At 36.3% G+C, this 18,275-nt stretch overlaps 1 protein-coding gene across 1 annotated transcript in view; it reads left to right on the top strand.

Annotated features, from left to right (window-relative positions):
• NAALADL2 (N-acetylated alpha-linked acidic dipeptidase like 2) overlaps window positions 1-18,275 on the top strand; it is a 679,917-nt gene that overhangs the window by 228,109 nt on the left and 433,533 nt on the right. Inside the window, exon 2 of the mRNA XM_064275490.1 lies at window positions 17,622-18,123. Coding sequence (XP_064131560.1) covers window positions 17,622-18,123 — 502 coding nt within the window. The remainder of the gene's footprint in view (window positions 1-17,621; window positions 18,124-18,275) is intronic.

Below are 18,275 nucleotides of genomic sequence, written 5' to 3' on the forward strand. Positions count from 1 at the left end.
GTTTTTTTTTTTTTTTTAAACATTTTAAGCTTTGAATGTGTAAAACAATTGGGAAGGCATTGGAAATTTGGCTGTTCCTACATCCAAGTGACCTTTAGTGTGGTTTTCTTTAATATCTGGTGTCTGAAGTGAAAAGCAAAGTAGAAGAGAAAACAACAATAATGTATGCTGTAGAATTAAGCAAAACATCTGCAGCGTCCAGCGTATTTCCATTTATATTAACCCCAGCACTTAAACTGAAAAAAAAAAAAAAAAATTGTCTTTTAAAATATGTATAGGAAGTCAGGAAATTACAGGGAGGGCAACATTACTAACATTGATTCTCATATTTAAAGGTGTCAGGAAAGCGTTTATAAATATTAAAAATGTAATGAATTTGAGTGTTTTCATACGCTTACCATTCCAATAGCATTATTAGGCATATGGATAAGGACAATACTATTTATGTAGTAATATTATTATGAATGTATTTTTCAGTATTCCAATTCCCTGGCACATGAATATTTACTAACAGAGGTGGCTACTATTCTAAAAAACAATCACTTCTGATTCTAGTATCCTGTATATGAAGAGACTTTAATTTTCTAAAAAAAAAAAAAATCCCCAAAAACATCCATATGGGTGTGTGTGTTTCTTTTATAAGCAAACACAAGTAGGTAGATAAGGAAGGGCGGGGGCGGTCATTAACCTTACCAGTGGTCAATGGATCCGGAAGGTAAGACATTTCCCTGCCTAAAAGCTTCCCTTGCGGAAGTCTTAAATATATAGTTTTACTTTTGTACGCCTCTTTGGCAATTTGGGACTCTTTGCTTCTAGCCCATATAGACTACCTGGACTCTTACCAGGAACAATTATTAAAAGAAATTTTGGCATGACTTTAGGAAAGGAAGAAGTAGGAGAAGGCAGAGCATGAGTTTGTAATAAACTTTTTTTTTTCACTTTTGAAAACATTTTTATTGAGATATAAACCATGTGTCATACAATATGCACATATAAAGTATACAGTTCAGTCATTGTTAGTGTATTCAGAGTTGCAGCTATCACCACCATTTTAGAACATTTTCTTCATCCTGAAATGCAACCCCTCATTCATTAGCAGTCACTCCTCATTTCTCCCCTTCTATCCCTCAGCTTTTTTTTTTTTATCCCTCAGCTGTAGGCAACCACTAATCTACTTCTCTCTATAGACGTCACCTATTCTGGACCTTTCATATAGACTTAACCTATTCTGGACCTTTCCATATAAATGGAACCATATAATGTGGTGTTTTGCGATTGGCTTCTTTTATTCAGTATAATGTTTTCAAGATTCATACGTGCTGTATATACATACACAGATAGATATATACACAGATACATATATACACACCCGGGTACATATATACATATATATGCACATACACAGATATAGGTATACACAGATATATATGTATATGTACATATATATGTGTGTATAAAATGTATTCTGTTGTTGCCATGAGCTGAAATTGACTCAACGGTAACAACAAATGGTTATATATATATGTGTGTGTGTGTGTGTGTGTATGTATAAACAGTTATTTTTTTCTATTACAGGCTGGGAAATGAATCTTAGAAAGATTAATTTCCTGGCCTAAAGCCACAAAATCTGTAAATGGTAGTATTGTGATTCAGACCCTTTCTTTCTTACACCCACATGCATGGTCTTTGCTGTGTTATGCTGTAAAATTGCTACCGTTTTTTACTTATAAAAACCACTGCCGTCAATTCTACTTATATGACATCCTTAATCCATGTATCACAGGGGCTTTAAAGGGCCTTCTGGTTTTAACTGGAATAGATGATTTTGTTTTTGATTATTCGAATCTATTTTTTAGATATATCTGCCTTTTAGGTTTGTGGTTAATCATTTATGCTCTATTTAGCTCATAAAGTGCTCTCTGTGTCCTAATTTGAATATCACAAAATTAGATCTATCCCAAGAAGATCTGAATTCAGCTTTATCAAAACTCGTTATGTTTTAGCTTGAAAGTATGTCTTAGAGATGAAAAATGAAACTTGGTGAACAAAATCAATATTGACTGACAATTTTGATTCCACTTTGAGAGGAAGGCAGAGAGGGAACAACTTTTTTTTTTTTTTTTTTGAGACCAAAACTAAAACTTCTTGCCCTTGAGTCAATTCCAACTCATAGCGACCCTATATATAAAAAAAAAAAATTTTTTTTTTTTAATGACCCATAATTTTATTGCATTAAAATAATCAAACTCTATTTAGCTTTTTTAATCCTCCTTCCTATTTTTAAAGAATCAATAAAAATATTTTTCTTTGGAACAATTTGTTCATGCTTTAGGAGCCATTTAATTAAATTATTACCTGCTGGAACACCATCTGTTTTTGTCTTAGAAATAAGAAGCGTAGCCTTCTTTTACACAGGCTTGGTAAATATGTGGAAGGTGCCAAGAAGCAATAAATATCATCAGCAGATGGACTGAGGCACTTCAATCTCTACGCAGTTAGTCTTGATTGTTCTGGGCATAGCTAAATGAATTTTTCTGGAAAGATTCCTTTCAAAATGTATTATGTGTGGGAGGGGAGTTGGATTAATCTCTTCCCTTGATCTCTTCACACTTTCCCTCTTAAGATACAGGGCTGGTTTGTGTTTTTAACTCTGTATACACACATAAGAGACATCGGTCCTGAGAAGTATGTGAATAACAATTTCATAATGTGTCAAGGGGCTTGAACTTGGGCTTTTCAGGACCACCCCTCCAAAGGCTGCTCCTTTTCTCCTCCTAGTCTTGTGTCCCCCATTTATGGGGATAAATCTCCATATATAACACACAGCCTGACATCTCCTTTTTTGTCGCCTCATTCCAGGCTCCTGTGTCCTGTTCAAGAATAGGAGAAATTCACGTACTCACAGTTCAAATTTACTTTATGGTTTTCCCTTCCTACAGCTGGGATGCTGGACGTGTATGTACATGTGAGAAAATGATTCCTATAACTGACATTAACCCATTTTTATTCATCATTAATAATTGTTCATTCATTAATTAATATGATAAATAGTACTTAAACATATTTATGAAATTATACCATTTGATTTTCATTTTAAAAAAAAATCTATTTTTACCTATAAAAAACTTGCCCTGGGGTTCATAGCTAGTAATTGTGGATCCACAGTTCAAACCTAACTCTCTTGATTTAAATAGTTAAATGATGGTTGTTACGTAGGATTTTACAGTTTATCAAATTACTTTTGTTACAGGATTTAACTTTATTCTTCAATTAACTATTAGAAATGCATAGAACAGGTATTACTGTCTCCTTTTGAAGACTGGGAAACCCTGGTGGCGTAGTGTTAACCGAAAGGTCTACAGTTTGAATCCATCAGGTGCTCCTTGGAAACCCTATGGGGCAGTTCTACTCTGTCCTATAGGGTCGCAATGAGTCAGAATCAACTCGATGGCAAAGGGCTTCGTTTTATTTTTTGGTTTGAAGACTGAGTGACCCCGGAGGCTGAAGTATTTGGGACAAGTCACATTGCTGAGAAAATAGCAATGTCTGACCATAAAGTCTATATTCTCTTCAAGATACCATGCCCATTTGAAACCTATCACTTATTGAACAGTTACAGGTGCCAGGTACTATGATAGGCTGCACAGGTGAAAGGTGACTGAACAAACTAATTACACTCAAGAATCTAAAAGTGATGGCAAAATAGGCAGTTGTAAAGCATGTGAAAAGTATGCTTAGAAGAGAGCCATGAAAGCAGGGAGTGGAGGAAAGATTGAGAATGAAGTAAAGGCCAGGTCATAAAAGGTCTTACATGGCTTGGATAGGAGTCCGGGCAATTTCCTGTTAGTGCAGAATTAAACACCTCATAGGATTTTAAACAGTCATGTATCATGATCAGATTTGTATTTTGGAACAATAGCTTTACAGTAGTGTTCTGGTTATTTATTGCTAGGAAACTAGAACAAAATTTAGTGACTTAGAACAACAACCATTTTATCACGTCTCATTATTTGACCGGGAATGCGGGCAGGCCTCAGCTGCCTATTTGTTTGCTCCACAAGTCATGGTCTGCTTGTCACTCAGCGGTATTCGGCTGGTGGCTGGTCTGGTCTGGAGGGCAAGATGGCTGCACTCACATGTTTGGCACTTGGGTCTGAATGGCTAGAAGCCTGGGCTTAGCTGGTCACCTTTTCCATATGGTCTCAGGACCTTGTCACATGGTCTCATCAACAGAGTAGGTGTACTTCTTAGTGCTTAGGGCTCCAGATATTTCATCTGCAAGAGTTATCTGTGCCTTGATTTCAGTGCTTTTAAAAACAATTTAGAAAAGAAATATTGTATTATCATTCAGTCTGTCTTTATGAACATGTCACATTTAAGTTAAATGATTGCCTTTAAAGTATACATGCATTACCAAAAGAGTGTAGATATAAATGTGAAGGAATCACTGAATTATTTGGAAGTTGTCAAAATTATGGATTTAGTCTAACAAACATTTATATGCACAAAGAATTTGCCTCAGTTTCTTAGTGCTGCTATAACAAAAATATCACAAGTGGGTGGCTCTAAAGAATAGGAATTTATTGTCTCACAATTTGGGAGGCTAGAAATCCAAATCAGGGTATTGTCCTTCTTTGTTCGTAGCTCCACAAGTTCTTTAGTGTTTCTTAGCATACCTTGCCATCTGTTTTCCCGTATGTATGTGTGTGTCTATTCTGTACTTTTTATAAGACACCTCTCAGAGTGATTAGGTTTAGGATCCACTCTACTCAGGTATGATCTTGTTAATATAACAAAAGAAAAACCCCTTTTTCAAAGTGTGTCATATTTACAGGTACCAAGACACAAAAACAAACCAAAAAAACCCTTGTCATTGAATCATTTCCCACTCAGGGCGGCCCTACAGGACAGAGTGAAACTATCCCATAGGGTTTCCAAGGAGCAGCTGGTGGATTTCAGCTGCCGACCCTTTTGTTGACAGTCAAATGCTTAATCACTGGTAAGAGGTTAGGATTTCAACTCATATTTTGTAGAGACATGATTCAATCCATAACAAAATTATTATTAAAAATGGGGGATATGAAAATATAAATAAGATCTAATTCCTGGAGACTGATTTAAGGAGGAAAAGCCTATTAAAAAGAAAAAAAAAAAATCATGGATATAGGCAGCCACGCAAGTGAATGTGAAGTGTGTTTGGAGAAGCTGCAAGCTTTCTGTCATTATAGCAGAGTGATTAGGAATATGGACTCTGTAATCACACTGCCTGGCTCAAATCTTGTGTGATTAGGGCAAGTTGCTTCGACTCTCTCTCTTAAATTTCCTTATTAGTAAAATGGGAATGAAGACAACAATAATTTCATGGTGTTGTTGTGAGGATTAAATGAATTAATGTTTAAGTAGGGGGCACATGTTGTTCTTGTTAGGTGCCGTTGAGTTGATTTTTACTCATAGGGTTTCGTAGGCTGTAATCTTTGAGAAAGCAGATCCTCAGGTCTTTTCTCTGGCGGAGCCACTAGTGGGTTCAAACTGTTGACCTTTTGGTTCTTAGCCGAGCAGGTAACCATTGCGTCACCAAGGCTCCTTAGAGGGCACCTACTGCTACATAATTGTGCTTCCCTCCCTCTGTTAGTACTACCTTCTTTAGTACAATTAAAGTAGCTAAGGACATCTACTACTAATACCTTGTGTTGCAATATATATTCCTATTTTAATTCTGAACTTAACTTTGATTTTCTACATCCTTAAAGATTATTCCCCCTTTTTATGCAGAAAACATAATATTTCCAATATTTTTGCATGTATCCTGCCTGGCTGAAATCTTTGGTTTCTATTGGACTCTCAAGTGTTTTGTTTTACTCAGGGAGCCATGATAGACCTGAAAGTTTTATGGGTTAAAAAGAAAGAAAGAAAAGGGATTTTGGGTTCCTCAGACATGTAATTGAGATTTAGATGTTCTGTCTGGGGGGTAATATATAGGTTAGAACTACAGAGGATGATTGGAACCAGAAGGTTCACCAACCACAATAGTTGATGGGAGTCTATGTAGAACAGTTAGAGAGATAGGTCATTAGTTCTTCATACAGAGTGTCACAGAATACAGTTCCAGGACACCATCTTAAGGATAATTTAAGTTTTACTGTTTTGAAGGATCAGGATTTGGTATATTTGGAATGGTACAGCAGAACATAGTCTTTGATTTGGTCATCATTTCAAATTAAAAATATATATGTATAAACTATATATATATATACTGGTTCTATATATATATACTGGTTCTTTTTAGTTCAAGATATATCACTGTCAATATGTTAGCTGACTGCTAACCAAAAAGGTTGTCAGTTTAAATCCACCAGCTGCTCCTTGGAAACCCTAGGTGGTAGTTCTACTCTGTCCTATAGGGTCGCTATGAGTTGGAATCAACTTGACAGCAATGGGTTTACATAAAAAAGGAAGAAATGGACTCCATATGGTCTGTTGTTTTATTATGTTTAAATGTATCCCTGAGTCATTAATAGTAATATAAGTAAGAAGTGGGAAGACAAAAACGAAATAGTGGGAAAGACTGAAGGGAGGCTAAGTAAATAAATAAAGAGATAGGAAATGCATATGGGAAGAAAGGAAATATATAGAAAAAGCTAAAATTCATGTTGGTAAAGTAATAATATTTGACATTTTAAACTGAAGTATTAGGTGAATTTTAAAATTTTATATGCATTATTATAATAAACTGCCTTTCAATGATGTCAATTATGTAAAAGTTCTGTTAAATGTTTTACATGTCTTTGTGAATACTGCATTTTCATGCCTTTTGCCTGACATTTAATTTCATATCAGCATTACTTTTATGTGCCATTTGAGATCTTTCATTTTTTATATTTCCACTCATAAATAAAATATAAATGACATAAGCAGTGCCTAATATATTTTTCATAGTTTCTAATAAATTGTTTAGTTGCTTTAATTTACCTAAAACTATTAGTATGCATGTATATAACTAGTAATAAAAATTAGCTTCTCAGTGTCCAGCTGTCATAAATATAATATATTGCTCTAGGATTTATCATCCTGTTTCTTTCCCTTATTGAAAACATGTTTTGTTTATTGATAAGGGCAGTAGTATTATCATACTTAACAGAAGGTCCCCTATAGAAAGGACTTGAATTTGGTGCTGTTTAAAATAATAATCTAATCACCTATTTTAGATAAAATTCCATATTTATGTCAGTGAGAGGCCTAGAAACAAACTGTAAAAATGTATTCCTATTTAGCTGCAGGTTTATGTATATTTGTGGATATGACATTGTAGGAGTCAAAAAGAATAATTAATGAATCTTGGGCAATTTATTTCTGTCTTATGTTGGATGAGTTAATTCTTGGGAAGCAGTTTAATCTTGATCCTACCATTGATTGTCAATTGAAAGTTAAATTTTGTATTTTCTTAGAAATGACTGAACCTCACAGTTTTTGGTTTTCTTACCATTGTGTTCCTACTACTTTGGAAACCCTAATAATTCACTTTATCTAACTTTGAGCACTAAGATAAAGAGTCATGTTTGTCTTACCAGGAGTACACCATGCAGTTAATCTAGAAAGAATTCCTATCGTTGCAGTATTTGTGGTTAGCACAGCAATTAAGATTTTAACAGTTTGAAAACCAAATGCTAAAAGTTCTACATTTGGATCTCACTCTTGGATATTTAGATAGAGAATAGATTTTCAGAATTTACCCAATATACATTTTCTGATGGTTCATATGCTTGCGTATTTTCTTGTTAACTGAATTTAAAGTGAACATGTACTGTACAAACGTTCCTTTAGCTGCCTGAGAGCCTTTTCCTTTTCCATCACTAACAATGTCTTAACTCTTTTTCCTAAAAACAACTGAATGGAACAGGCAAGAAAAGGACCATTTCAGAAAATAAAAAGCACAGATTTTGAGTGCCCGAGATTCCCACTCTGGGTTATTTACCCTTGGGTCTCAAGCAGGGTTTCTGTCTTATGACTTAAGGAACACCGCCATTTGTATTTTCGGATACAGCACTTCCGGTTTGTGGAAACCTATTGATACTTTTTGAAGAGCAAAGATATTTAAAAAGCAAATAAATAAATTACCATGGAAATACGTGAAAAATAGAGTGCTTAGTGGCCTCAGGTAAATAAGAGCCTCATCTGCCCATTCCTGGAACTCTAAAAGCCATAGTAAAAAAGCAGCAATTTAAGATCATTCATGCTGGCTGAAAGGATAAAAAAAATTGTAGTGTATCTATGAAGCTACGGGGCTCTTCCTGACAGGGGGCTCTGAAAGAGCCAACTGGTGATTCTACTGACATGTTATTAACACCCTCACAGCCGTCTTATGCCAGTGTAAACCACACATAGTAGGGAGTAGAACAGGATGCACCAAAGGGTTTTAATGTCTGAAAATACATCAGCAGCAGGTAGGATGTGAACTGCAGCTTTCAAGTCCTAGGAAGAGTTGCTTGGCTCTTTGGCTCTTTGTCCCTTAGCAGCAGGTAAAAGGAGAAATTTTGAAAGTGTTGTTAAGAAAAGACCTTAAAGTAGAGGTTGGGCTTTTCCTTAGAGTTCTATGCTTGGAAGCAATTCTCCTTTATTCATAACAACAGTGCTGGGGAACAGATGCCTCCCGGGGAGCTACCGAGAACAAACAATGGAGATCTTTCAGGCCCTGGAGCCAGAGCAGCCCCCAGGGATTTAAGGATCAAGGCAGCAACATTAAGATGGAATGGTTGCTATAAGGTCACTATGAGTCGGAATCCACTCGACGGCAATGGGTTTGGGTTTTTGGGTTTGGCCATTAAGACTCCTGTGCTTACAGTCACACTGGAGGGCAAAACCAGGGGTACCCAGACCAGGAAAATATTTCAATTTGTTAACATCATGCCAGAGAGCAGGGGTGCTGTAATGTTTAAAAGGTGGATCTTGGAGTTTGACAGGCCCAGTTTGATATTCCAACTCTTCCACTTGAACTTTTAAGCCTCATACTACTCAGCTGCAAAATGGAGGATAATAATAAAACCAAAAACCAAACCCAGTGCTGTTGAGTCGATTCCAATTCATAGCGACCCTGTAGGACAGAGTAGAACTCCCCCATAGAGTTTCCAAGGAGCCCCTGGTGGATTCGAACTGCCCACCCTTTGGTTAGTAGCCGTAGCACTTAACCATTAGGCCACCAGGGTTTCCAGAGGATAATAATAATAATAGGACTTAGCATATAGGAATTTTTGATTAAATATACTTATAAAACCCTTATACTTTATATACTTATAAAACTCTATGTCAATAGTACGTCCTGGCTCATTTGAAGCCTTCATCTAGTAACATTATTTTGGATTAAAAAAAAAAACAAAAAACCCATTGCTGTCAAGTCGATTCCAACTCATAGTGACCCTATAGGACAGAGTAGAACTGCCCCATAGGGTTTCCAAGAAGTGCCTGGTAGATTCAAACTGCCGACCTTTTAGTTAGCAGCCGTAGCTCTTAACCAGTATGCCACCAGGTTTTCCTTGGATAATACAGCATGAGGAAACTACTTGACAAATGTTGCTTCTGTGTATGAAAACCTAAATGTAAAAGATAAAAAGGAAATTCAGATTTCTGTGAATAGATAGAGTCTTCTCAACAATGAAATGAATATCTGCAAAATGAGATAACTTAAAAAAAAAAATCCTTCGGTTAAGATTGACAACGTTATATATTGACAATTGCTATCAGGTAAAAGTTGATGGAGCTTGAGAAGGCCGGGTAGATACATCTCTTTGCCCTGACTGCAGTGAAGCTCAGAACTACATTTAGACTCAAGTGCAGTGGCTTTCTTTAGGCAGAATATCAGCAATTTTTCTCCTCTACTCTTCTTTATTTTGTATTTTTATGTTTACACTTATCTCCTGTATGTGTACTTCTAATGTAAGTGACTTCAAACACCCTGAAGGAGGAAAGATACACATTTTCTAGAAGTGAATAAATACTTCCAGAGACTTTACTATAATTGGAAATGAATCTAGATGGAATCAGATGCCAAAAAGGACCAGGAAAGAAGGAGCCCACAGCAGGAAGGTTTAACCCATTGTTGTGAAGTCAATTCTGACTCATGACAACCACATGTAATTCTGACTCACAGTGACACCACCTGTGATGGAGTAGAACTGCTCCATAGGATTTTCTTAGTCATAATTTTATAGAAATAGGTTGCCAGGCATTTCTTCTGTAGTGCCACAGGGTGGGTTTGAACTGCCAGTCTTACGGTTAGTAGCCGAGTGCAAACTATTGGTGTGAAAGATCATTAAATGGTCAAATTGCCTGTTCAGGAAAACCATGAAGTGTACTCTGCCTAGGTTCGATTTGTTTTAATTAATTCCTATGTTTGCCTGAGCCTAAATTGACTTATATCATTCTGATATTGCAAGATCATACCATAAAATACGTGAACTCAGGTGACTCCAACTATCCATTCAGTTAAGGCATATTACCTGAACAGGCACCCAAAGAAAGCCTGGCCCACTTGAAAGACTGGCAGGTGGTCATGCATATGCAAGTGATCTAAAACAAATTGACACAAACTGGCTGGATTTCGTCAAACAACTTTCCTTCAAATGGTTTTGACTTCATTTTACAATTTAGAGCTCATTCATTTGGTTTTTAAGCATACCTATTACATGTAATTGAGCGATTCAGGTAACTCAGGCCTCTGAGTACAACTCCACAGGTCGAATATTTGCTGTCTAAATTCCATGTATTTTTTCCTTTAAGAGTGGGCCTAGCTTTTTTTTTTTCCTAATAGTAAAGCACAGGTAATATTTTCCCCTTACTCTGTATGTACACTGTTTATTCAATTAATGAAGCATGAGCAACATATAATTATTGTCATTTCTTTTATGCAGTTGACATACAAAATTACAATTAAATAAGGAATCCTTGATGCATCTACAGACACTATAGTAATTGCCAGGATCCCTGGTGATGCAGTGGTTAAGCGCTTGGCTGCTAAGTGAAAGGTCAGTGATTTGAACCCACCAGCCGCTCCACAGGAGAAAGATGTGACAGCCTGCTTCCGTAAAGATTTACAGCCTTGAAAATCCTGTGGGGCAGTTCTACTCTGTCCTATAGGTTTGCTGTGAGTTGGAATTCAACTCCACGGAAGTGGGTTTGATATAGCAATTGCTAGGGCCATTTCAAAACCACAGGTGGGAAAACAAAACAAAACAAAACTCATTCTACTGAAAAATTAAGTCAGGGAACAGAGTCTTCTGAATTAGTGTTTTTATAGTTTTATCTTTTGCCCTGCACTCAAGCTGAGACCATTAAAGCTTTCAACAACAAAAAATTTATTCAACAAACATGGACTTTATTGGTACAAGCCAGCTTCATACTAAAAAAATTATGTGGAATGTTTTTAGCCTATAAGGAATATTCTTAAATGTAGATTTAAAAATTCCTCTGGATACTCATATAGTTCACTGCTACAGTACCTAAAGTAATACTGCATAAGGGTGCATAATGAATGCCTTTTGATGAGGTACTGACATTTCTAAAAAATGCCTTTGCCTCAAATCAGTCCACTCCAGCTAGCAAATGACTTGATTTTTGGAACTTCAGGAAACACTATATGAGTATTTTTCTCAATGCACAGGGAAGATTCAGTCACAGAACTCATAGTAAATTGAGATTCTGCCTTCTGTTTTAAAGTTAATCTGAAAGAATCATGCATTTGTTTTACTTGTAAAATAACTTTGACAAGCAGGACAGCCTTTAGATGTTTTTCTAATTCTAAGAAGACCTGTACTGTCTTCTATATGGTTTAAATTAATTAACATAATATCAGTAACATCATAGTCAAGGCATCAGCCACCTATGACAAACATGGTTTTCTACAACATATGTGTGTAACTCATGTTCATAGTCTCAGGGTTATGTATAACTAACTCTTGGAACTATTAAACAGAAACCCTAAACATTACAGAAAAGCTCTGTGATTCTTTTTGTAAATAAGATTTAAAAAACTCAATTGTGTAATGAAAAACTATGGAATTGGTATCTGCAAGCAAAATATAACAACAATTTCTATATAAACATTAGCTAAACTTCTCTGTTATCTATCTGAACCATACCCATTGCCATCGAGTCGATTCCAACTCATAAGGACCATATATGACAGAGTAGAACTTGCCCCATAGAGTTTCCAAGAAGTGTCTGGTTGATATGAACTGCTGACCTTTTGGTTAGCAGCCGTAGCACTTAACCACTACGCCACCCGGGCTTCCACCTGAATCGTAGCTAAGGATTAACATGATGCTTAGCATTCTCAAAAGCTTTTGGGTCCACAGTTCCATTTCTCATCCTCTCCAGGTTCTTGTTTTTGAAACTCAAGACCCCTGGTCATACTTTAGTCTAATCAAGCCTGCATTTTAAAACTCTAAGCTCCAAATATTTTTATTTTTCAGAATCTATAGAATTTTTGAAGAGAGTCACTTTTTGGTTAGTGGACCACTTACATGGTGTTAGACTCTATTCTAAGCACTTGAAATATTTTATCTCATTTACTTCTCACAATAACTGTTTATCTCTGGTGCTATTATTATTCCCATTTTACAAATGTGGAACTTATGCATAAAGATATTAAGTAACTGGCCTAAAGGATGAAGCAGAGCTAGGGTTCGAACCTGGTAATCTGACAAGAGTCTACACATTTAGAGATTTAGAAGGTTAAGACATCCCTTTAATAAGTGCCCTCATTGTGATTGCTGAACAAGACAGTAAGGGTGCTGTGAGTGGGTTGCTGAGTAGAATTATAACATATAACTCATTAAACAAAACTTTCCTATTATACATATTTATCATTGAAAAAATTTGTTAGGCTAGGTCTGCAGGAGCTAGAGATTACATTTTGCATATGGAATTTTCAGCCTATTTCTGTATTCATCTTTCATCTCTGTATGATTTACTTAGTTTTAGCCAGCAAGAGTGTGTGAAAGAAATAGCATTCAGAAGTATGAATTTATTTTTAAACTAATCATACTCTCAGTATGGATGCAAATTCATTTTTTATTGATTCAAGACTGTCATAGTGCAGAAAAATATCTTTCAGTTGAGCTTGTATCTGCTTTATTTTCCTTGTAGAAAGATGAGCATATAGAAAAGATAAATGTTTTAGTACATTAGATTTTAAAAACAATTTAGACTTCAGTGTGGGCCTGGGTGGGAAATAATCTTACCTGAGTAAGATGTGCTGATGAAAATGATATATTGAAAATACGAAGAATATATTCTACTTTTTATAAAAATTGCATTTTATGAAGAAGACCAAGTGGCACGTTATAACATATAAGGGTGTTACAGGTATTTCTGTTTGAAGAAATGTCACAGTTTCTATAGCCTTATCTACACCAAACTGCATCTCTTTTAGGGAAAGATTCATGCAGTCGATTCTGAAGTCTACCACATGGATTTTTTTTTTTTTACGTCATCAATGTGGGACGCCATTAAAGTAATATGACAGTGTAAATCAAATGGATATGTGTACCAATAATGGGAAATCTGTGAGGTTCGAATGATGTAATTCTATGACCACATCTAATACCTGCTGACTTTACTGATGATTTCTCTTTATAATGTTACATTTTCATTTTATTTGGGGATTTTTAAATTCTGGTGAAATAAATGTTATATGTCCTTACGTCATGAAGCATCCATACTTTAAAGACAGCGGCGTCCTATGGGGCACCAACAAAGTAATTTGTGCTGACTCACAATTGAACCTGTTCTTAAAGTTATGTTTATTTGGTAGCTTGTTACTCAGTTTAGTTTTTGAGGGATTCATTTAATTTACACTTGTATTTAAAGTGAAGCAAAACTCTCAGGGAGGAGGTTTATGTTATATTTTTGCAAGCAGTCTATACTATTTTAAAGAAATAAAATACATAGAGTGAATGAATTGATTTTTCCAAGTAAGTGGTTAAAATGCTTCATTGTATATACTCTCATATAGTCATTTCCATGGTCATCTTCCTGAAATACTTTATTTTGTTACGTCGAACAGCTCCATCTACATTTGACCTAGATGGTGGCTTCTAAAAAGATAGAATTTAGTGAAAATTTATTAATGTGTAATGAGCACGAAAGTGGTGGTGAGGGTGTTAGACACATATCCATCATGGTGAGGAGTTAATATCTGTATCTGCATTACATTCTAATTGATAGCTCTGTCGGATGTTTGAAAAGCGTTAAATTGTTGATGTACCTGTGATGGAATGCCTATTGTCAGGCTAGAGATGAAAACTCTGCCTCATCGTTGTAGTTGGCCTTGAAATGATTTGTAGAGAAATGACTTTGAATGTTTGTATTAGAGGTCAGAACTATATATCTCACACTTCTGTAGTCACTCCCATGTGCCAAGCCTTACTTGAGCATAAACTATGTTCTATAGTTCAGTTTTTTAAAAAGCCTTTAGGAGAGACTCTGACTTATTAAAATGGAAGAAAAAAATCAAGTGAATTGCAATGGGACAGCGTCTGAGTAAATTAAGCAATAATGCATGAATCGAACTGTTAAAGAAGTAAATAGCATAATATCATGTCGAGATAGCAGCAATTTATTGATGCTTATGCCAAAGAAGAAAAAAAGTGAGTAGTGCTAAGACATAGCAGTTTATAACGTGCATTAAAATAAAGTGGATTAAAGGGTTTTCAACATTAGTTTACAACCAACCGTTAGTCTCGTATTTTATAAAACTACAAGTCACCTTGGAGGGTATGTGCTCAAACATCACTTTTCTCAGTCCTAACAGAGTTGTTCCTTTTGAGGCCTCAGTTACCTCTTCTGTATATGATGGGTGTAGAATCATGGATTTTAGAAATTATGTAATCTGTTACCTTCAGGTTTTTCCTATCCTCTGGTATTTTCTTCTAACCATTTTCTTTAAACCAAGTGTGATTTAGAGTCTCTATCATTTAATCAGCCACCGCATAACTTATCTGAATAATTGTTGCTATATCCATGTATTACACCCTTTCCCTGATCATCCCAAATCCTTTTTTTTTTTCTTTCTGGTTGCCATTGAGTCAATTCCAACTCATGGCAATCCCGTATGTGTCAGACTAGAGCTGTGCGTCACAGGGTTTTCAGTGGCTATAACCTTTCAAAAGTAGATCAGCAGGCCTTTCTTCCGAGGCACCTCTGGGTGGACCCAAACTGTCAATCTTTTGGTTGGTAGCCAAGCATTTAACCTTTTGCACCACCCAGAGACTCTTTGCTGTGCTTCCTTAAATCATTTTGGAAACCAGGCCAAGCTGGAAGGGACAGAGGGAGGGAGGGAAGAAGGGAGAAAAGAAGGATGGAAAGGAAAATAAACACCCGGCAGAATTATTCCTGACGCTGTTCTAACACATAGTACCAAATACTTGCCTGCATGAAAACGGTTTTTGTATCACATGGTAATTTTTATATTTTAGTCTTCGCACATAGACTAAAATGTAAAAACACAAACTGTAGCCTGTTTGCACCTATGTGATGTGTGTGTGTGTGTGTGAGGATGACACAGCCTCCTCCACTTCTCCACAATGTCTTGTAAAATTATACAGTTTCTTCTGCACTTTTGTACTTATTTTATTTCTGCCAACATTTGCCTTGTCTTCCCTTGTCAAAAGCACATCAGAGGTCTCTCTCTTAGGGAAGCCTTGCCCATATTACGAACTAAAATCAATCATTCCTATTTCTATGCTTCTTGGCACTTTGCATATTTTGACTTACTTCTTTGGTTATATATTCATCTCTCTGGATGGGAACCCTGGTGGCGTAGTGGTTAAGTGCTGCAGCCGCTAAACAAAGGTCAGCAGGTCGAATCCACCAGGCACTCCTTGGAAACTCTATGGGGCAGTTCTACTCTGTCCTCTAGGGTCGCTATGAGTCGGAATCGACTTGACGGCAGTGGGTTGAGTTTGGTTTGGTTCTGGTTGGAATGTACCCTCCCTGGGGATACAGGCCCATTTATCTTCATTGCCTATCTGAGTGCCTGACATGCAGTTGAGACCAATTTTTGGGGGGTGGGCCTCAGTTTGTGAGTCAACTTTGGGTAAGAATGAATCTTAGATTAGCATATGAGAATATTAGTCCAGCACGAAAATTCTTTCTAGACAGAATTGCAATTTTTATTTTGAAAAACCTAATATTCAATTATATTTAAACTTCCTTAAAAAATTCAGAACATTTTAATTATATGGGCCTGCCAGTCAAAAGCAGACGTGTATATACCCACAAGTCTGTACTTAATGCCACTCTTTTTCATGAAGTCCTTGTTTATATCTTTTTCAGTAGAGCTCAGTTGTCAGCTACTAGCCCTAAGGCAATTAGCTAATCAAGTGTCAATTGAGTACCTGTTCTTTACCCACCACAGTGGGGCAGACAGAAAAATCATAAAACATTGTGAGGGACCTAAGAGTCCAGCTGAGGTGACAAATCTAATACACAGAAAATGTAAGTGTAAATATTCTTAATCTGCAACCATAATACACCAGTGGGTTACTGAATGCAGAGTTAAGACCACTTGCAGTTAATTAGCCCAGTTATCCTAATACCGCTCTGCAGGACACAGCCACCTGTCATCCAGAACTGTGAAGGGGAGAAAAACCTCCATCTGCCAGTCCTGTAGCAAGGTTATGAAACTATACTCTCCATGCCTGGCAAAAGGCTTCCTGTTTGGATTTCTGCCATCTCAGACATTTATTTAAAGTTCACTGAACCAGACCAATTCATGTCACTAATTCCTTAAAATATCTTGATCCTTTTCAATGACCTTAAAATTTTCCAATCCTTCTGGTAACTTATGACAACATAATATGCCATATTTTGTTTTTTGTATGTCCGTAGAGTTGGTACTTCGATCGGTTGTTCTGTCCATTCTTATCCTGAATTTGTGTTTTCAAAATTATCTCTGGTAATGTAGATCACTCTACCCTCTACCCGTTACTATCAAGTCAATTCTGACTCATAGTGACCCTATAGAACAGAGTACAACTGCCCCCGTAGGATTTCCAAGGCTGTAATCTTTATAGGAGCAGACTGCTACATCTTTCTCCCATGGAGTGGCTGGTAGGTTTGAACCACTGACCTTTTGGTTAGCAGCCAAGCGCTTTAACTACTGTGCCACCAGGGGTCCCATAAATAATTCCAGACTCTTGTTTTTTTCCCTTAATTTACCAAATCGTAGTTTTACTGTCTCTGGCTTTAAAATTTTTTTAAGTGATCTTACTAATTTTTAAACATTAAAATTTTCCCTTCATTTTAATAATTATCTTCCAGTGTTTTGTAATTGTGACTTTATTTTTTTATTCTGAACTTCAAAGACTAACAGTGTGTATAACTTTTTATTTTTTTGTAATTGTTTTCACCAAGTACCATCTATTTTTATTTTTGTTGTCTTTTTCTACAGTAAAATAAACAATAAAAAATAGAATTAAAGAATTAGTATATGAATTTCTATAGGAAGGATATCTTTCTCTGATTATAATCACTGAAAGTTTAGGGACACCAGTATGATATACTGTTTTGCCTTTATCTTACGGGGGTTTTGTTTGTTTTAAGAAAATATATGTATCTTATTTTCACAGGTAAAAAGATGGCCTATCAGAAAGTCCATGCAGATCAAAGAGCTTCAGGACACTCACAGTACTTAGACAATGATGACCTTCAAGCCACTGCACTTGACCTGGAGTGGGACATGGAGAAGGAATTGGAGGAGCCTGGTTTTGATCAATTCCATCTGGAGGGTGCTGAGAATCAGAACCTGGGGCACTCAGAGACTGAGGACCTTAATCTTGATTCCATTCAACCAGCAACTTCACCCAAAGGAAGGTTCCAGAGACTACAAGAAGAGTCTGACTACATTACCAGTTATACAAGATCTGCACCAAAGAGCAACCGCTGCAACTTTTGCCGCCTTTTGAAAATACTTTGCACAGCAACCATTTTATTTATTTTTGGAGTCTTGATAGGTTATTATACTCATAAAAATTGCCCTTCAAATGCTACATCTTCAGGAACAGATGATCCTCTTCTATACCAAGAGATTCTCAAGGCAATTCAAGCAGAAAATATTAAGAAGATGTTCAGGTAGGTGTAGAAGAAATGCATGGTGGTGGGATGCGTTTCCTGGGAAATGCATCTCACAGGTGGCATTGCACTGGTGATTTTGCCATGGTTTACAGGCATCTTGCAAGCTGAGAAACTAACTTGCCAGCACACCATGAATAGGTACTTCTCAT

This window comes from Loxodonta africana, chromosome 23, assembly GCF_030014295.1.
Source record: "Loxodonta africana isolate mLoxAfr1 chromosome 23, mLoxAfr1.hap2, whole genome shotgun sequence".
Taxonomy (NCBI): Eukaryota; Metazoa; Chordata; class Mammalia; order Proboscidea; family Elephantidae; genus Loxodonta; species Loxodonta africana.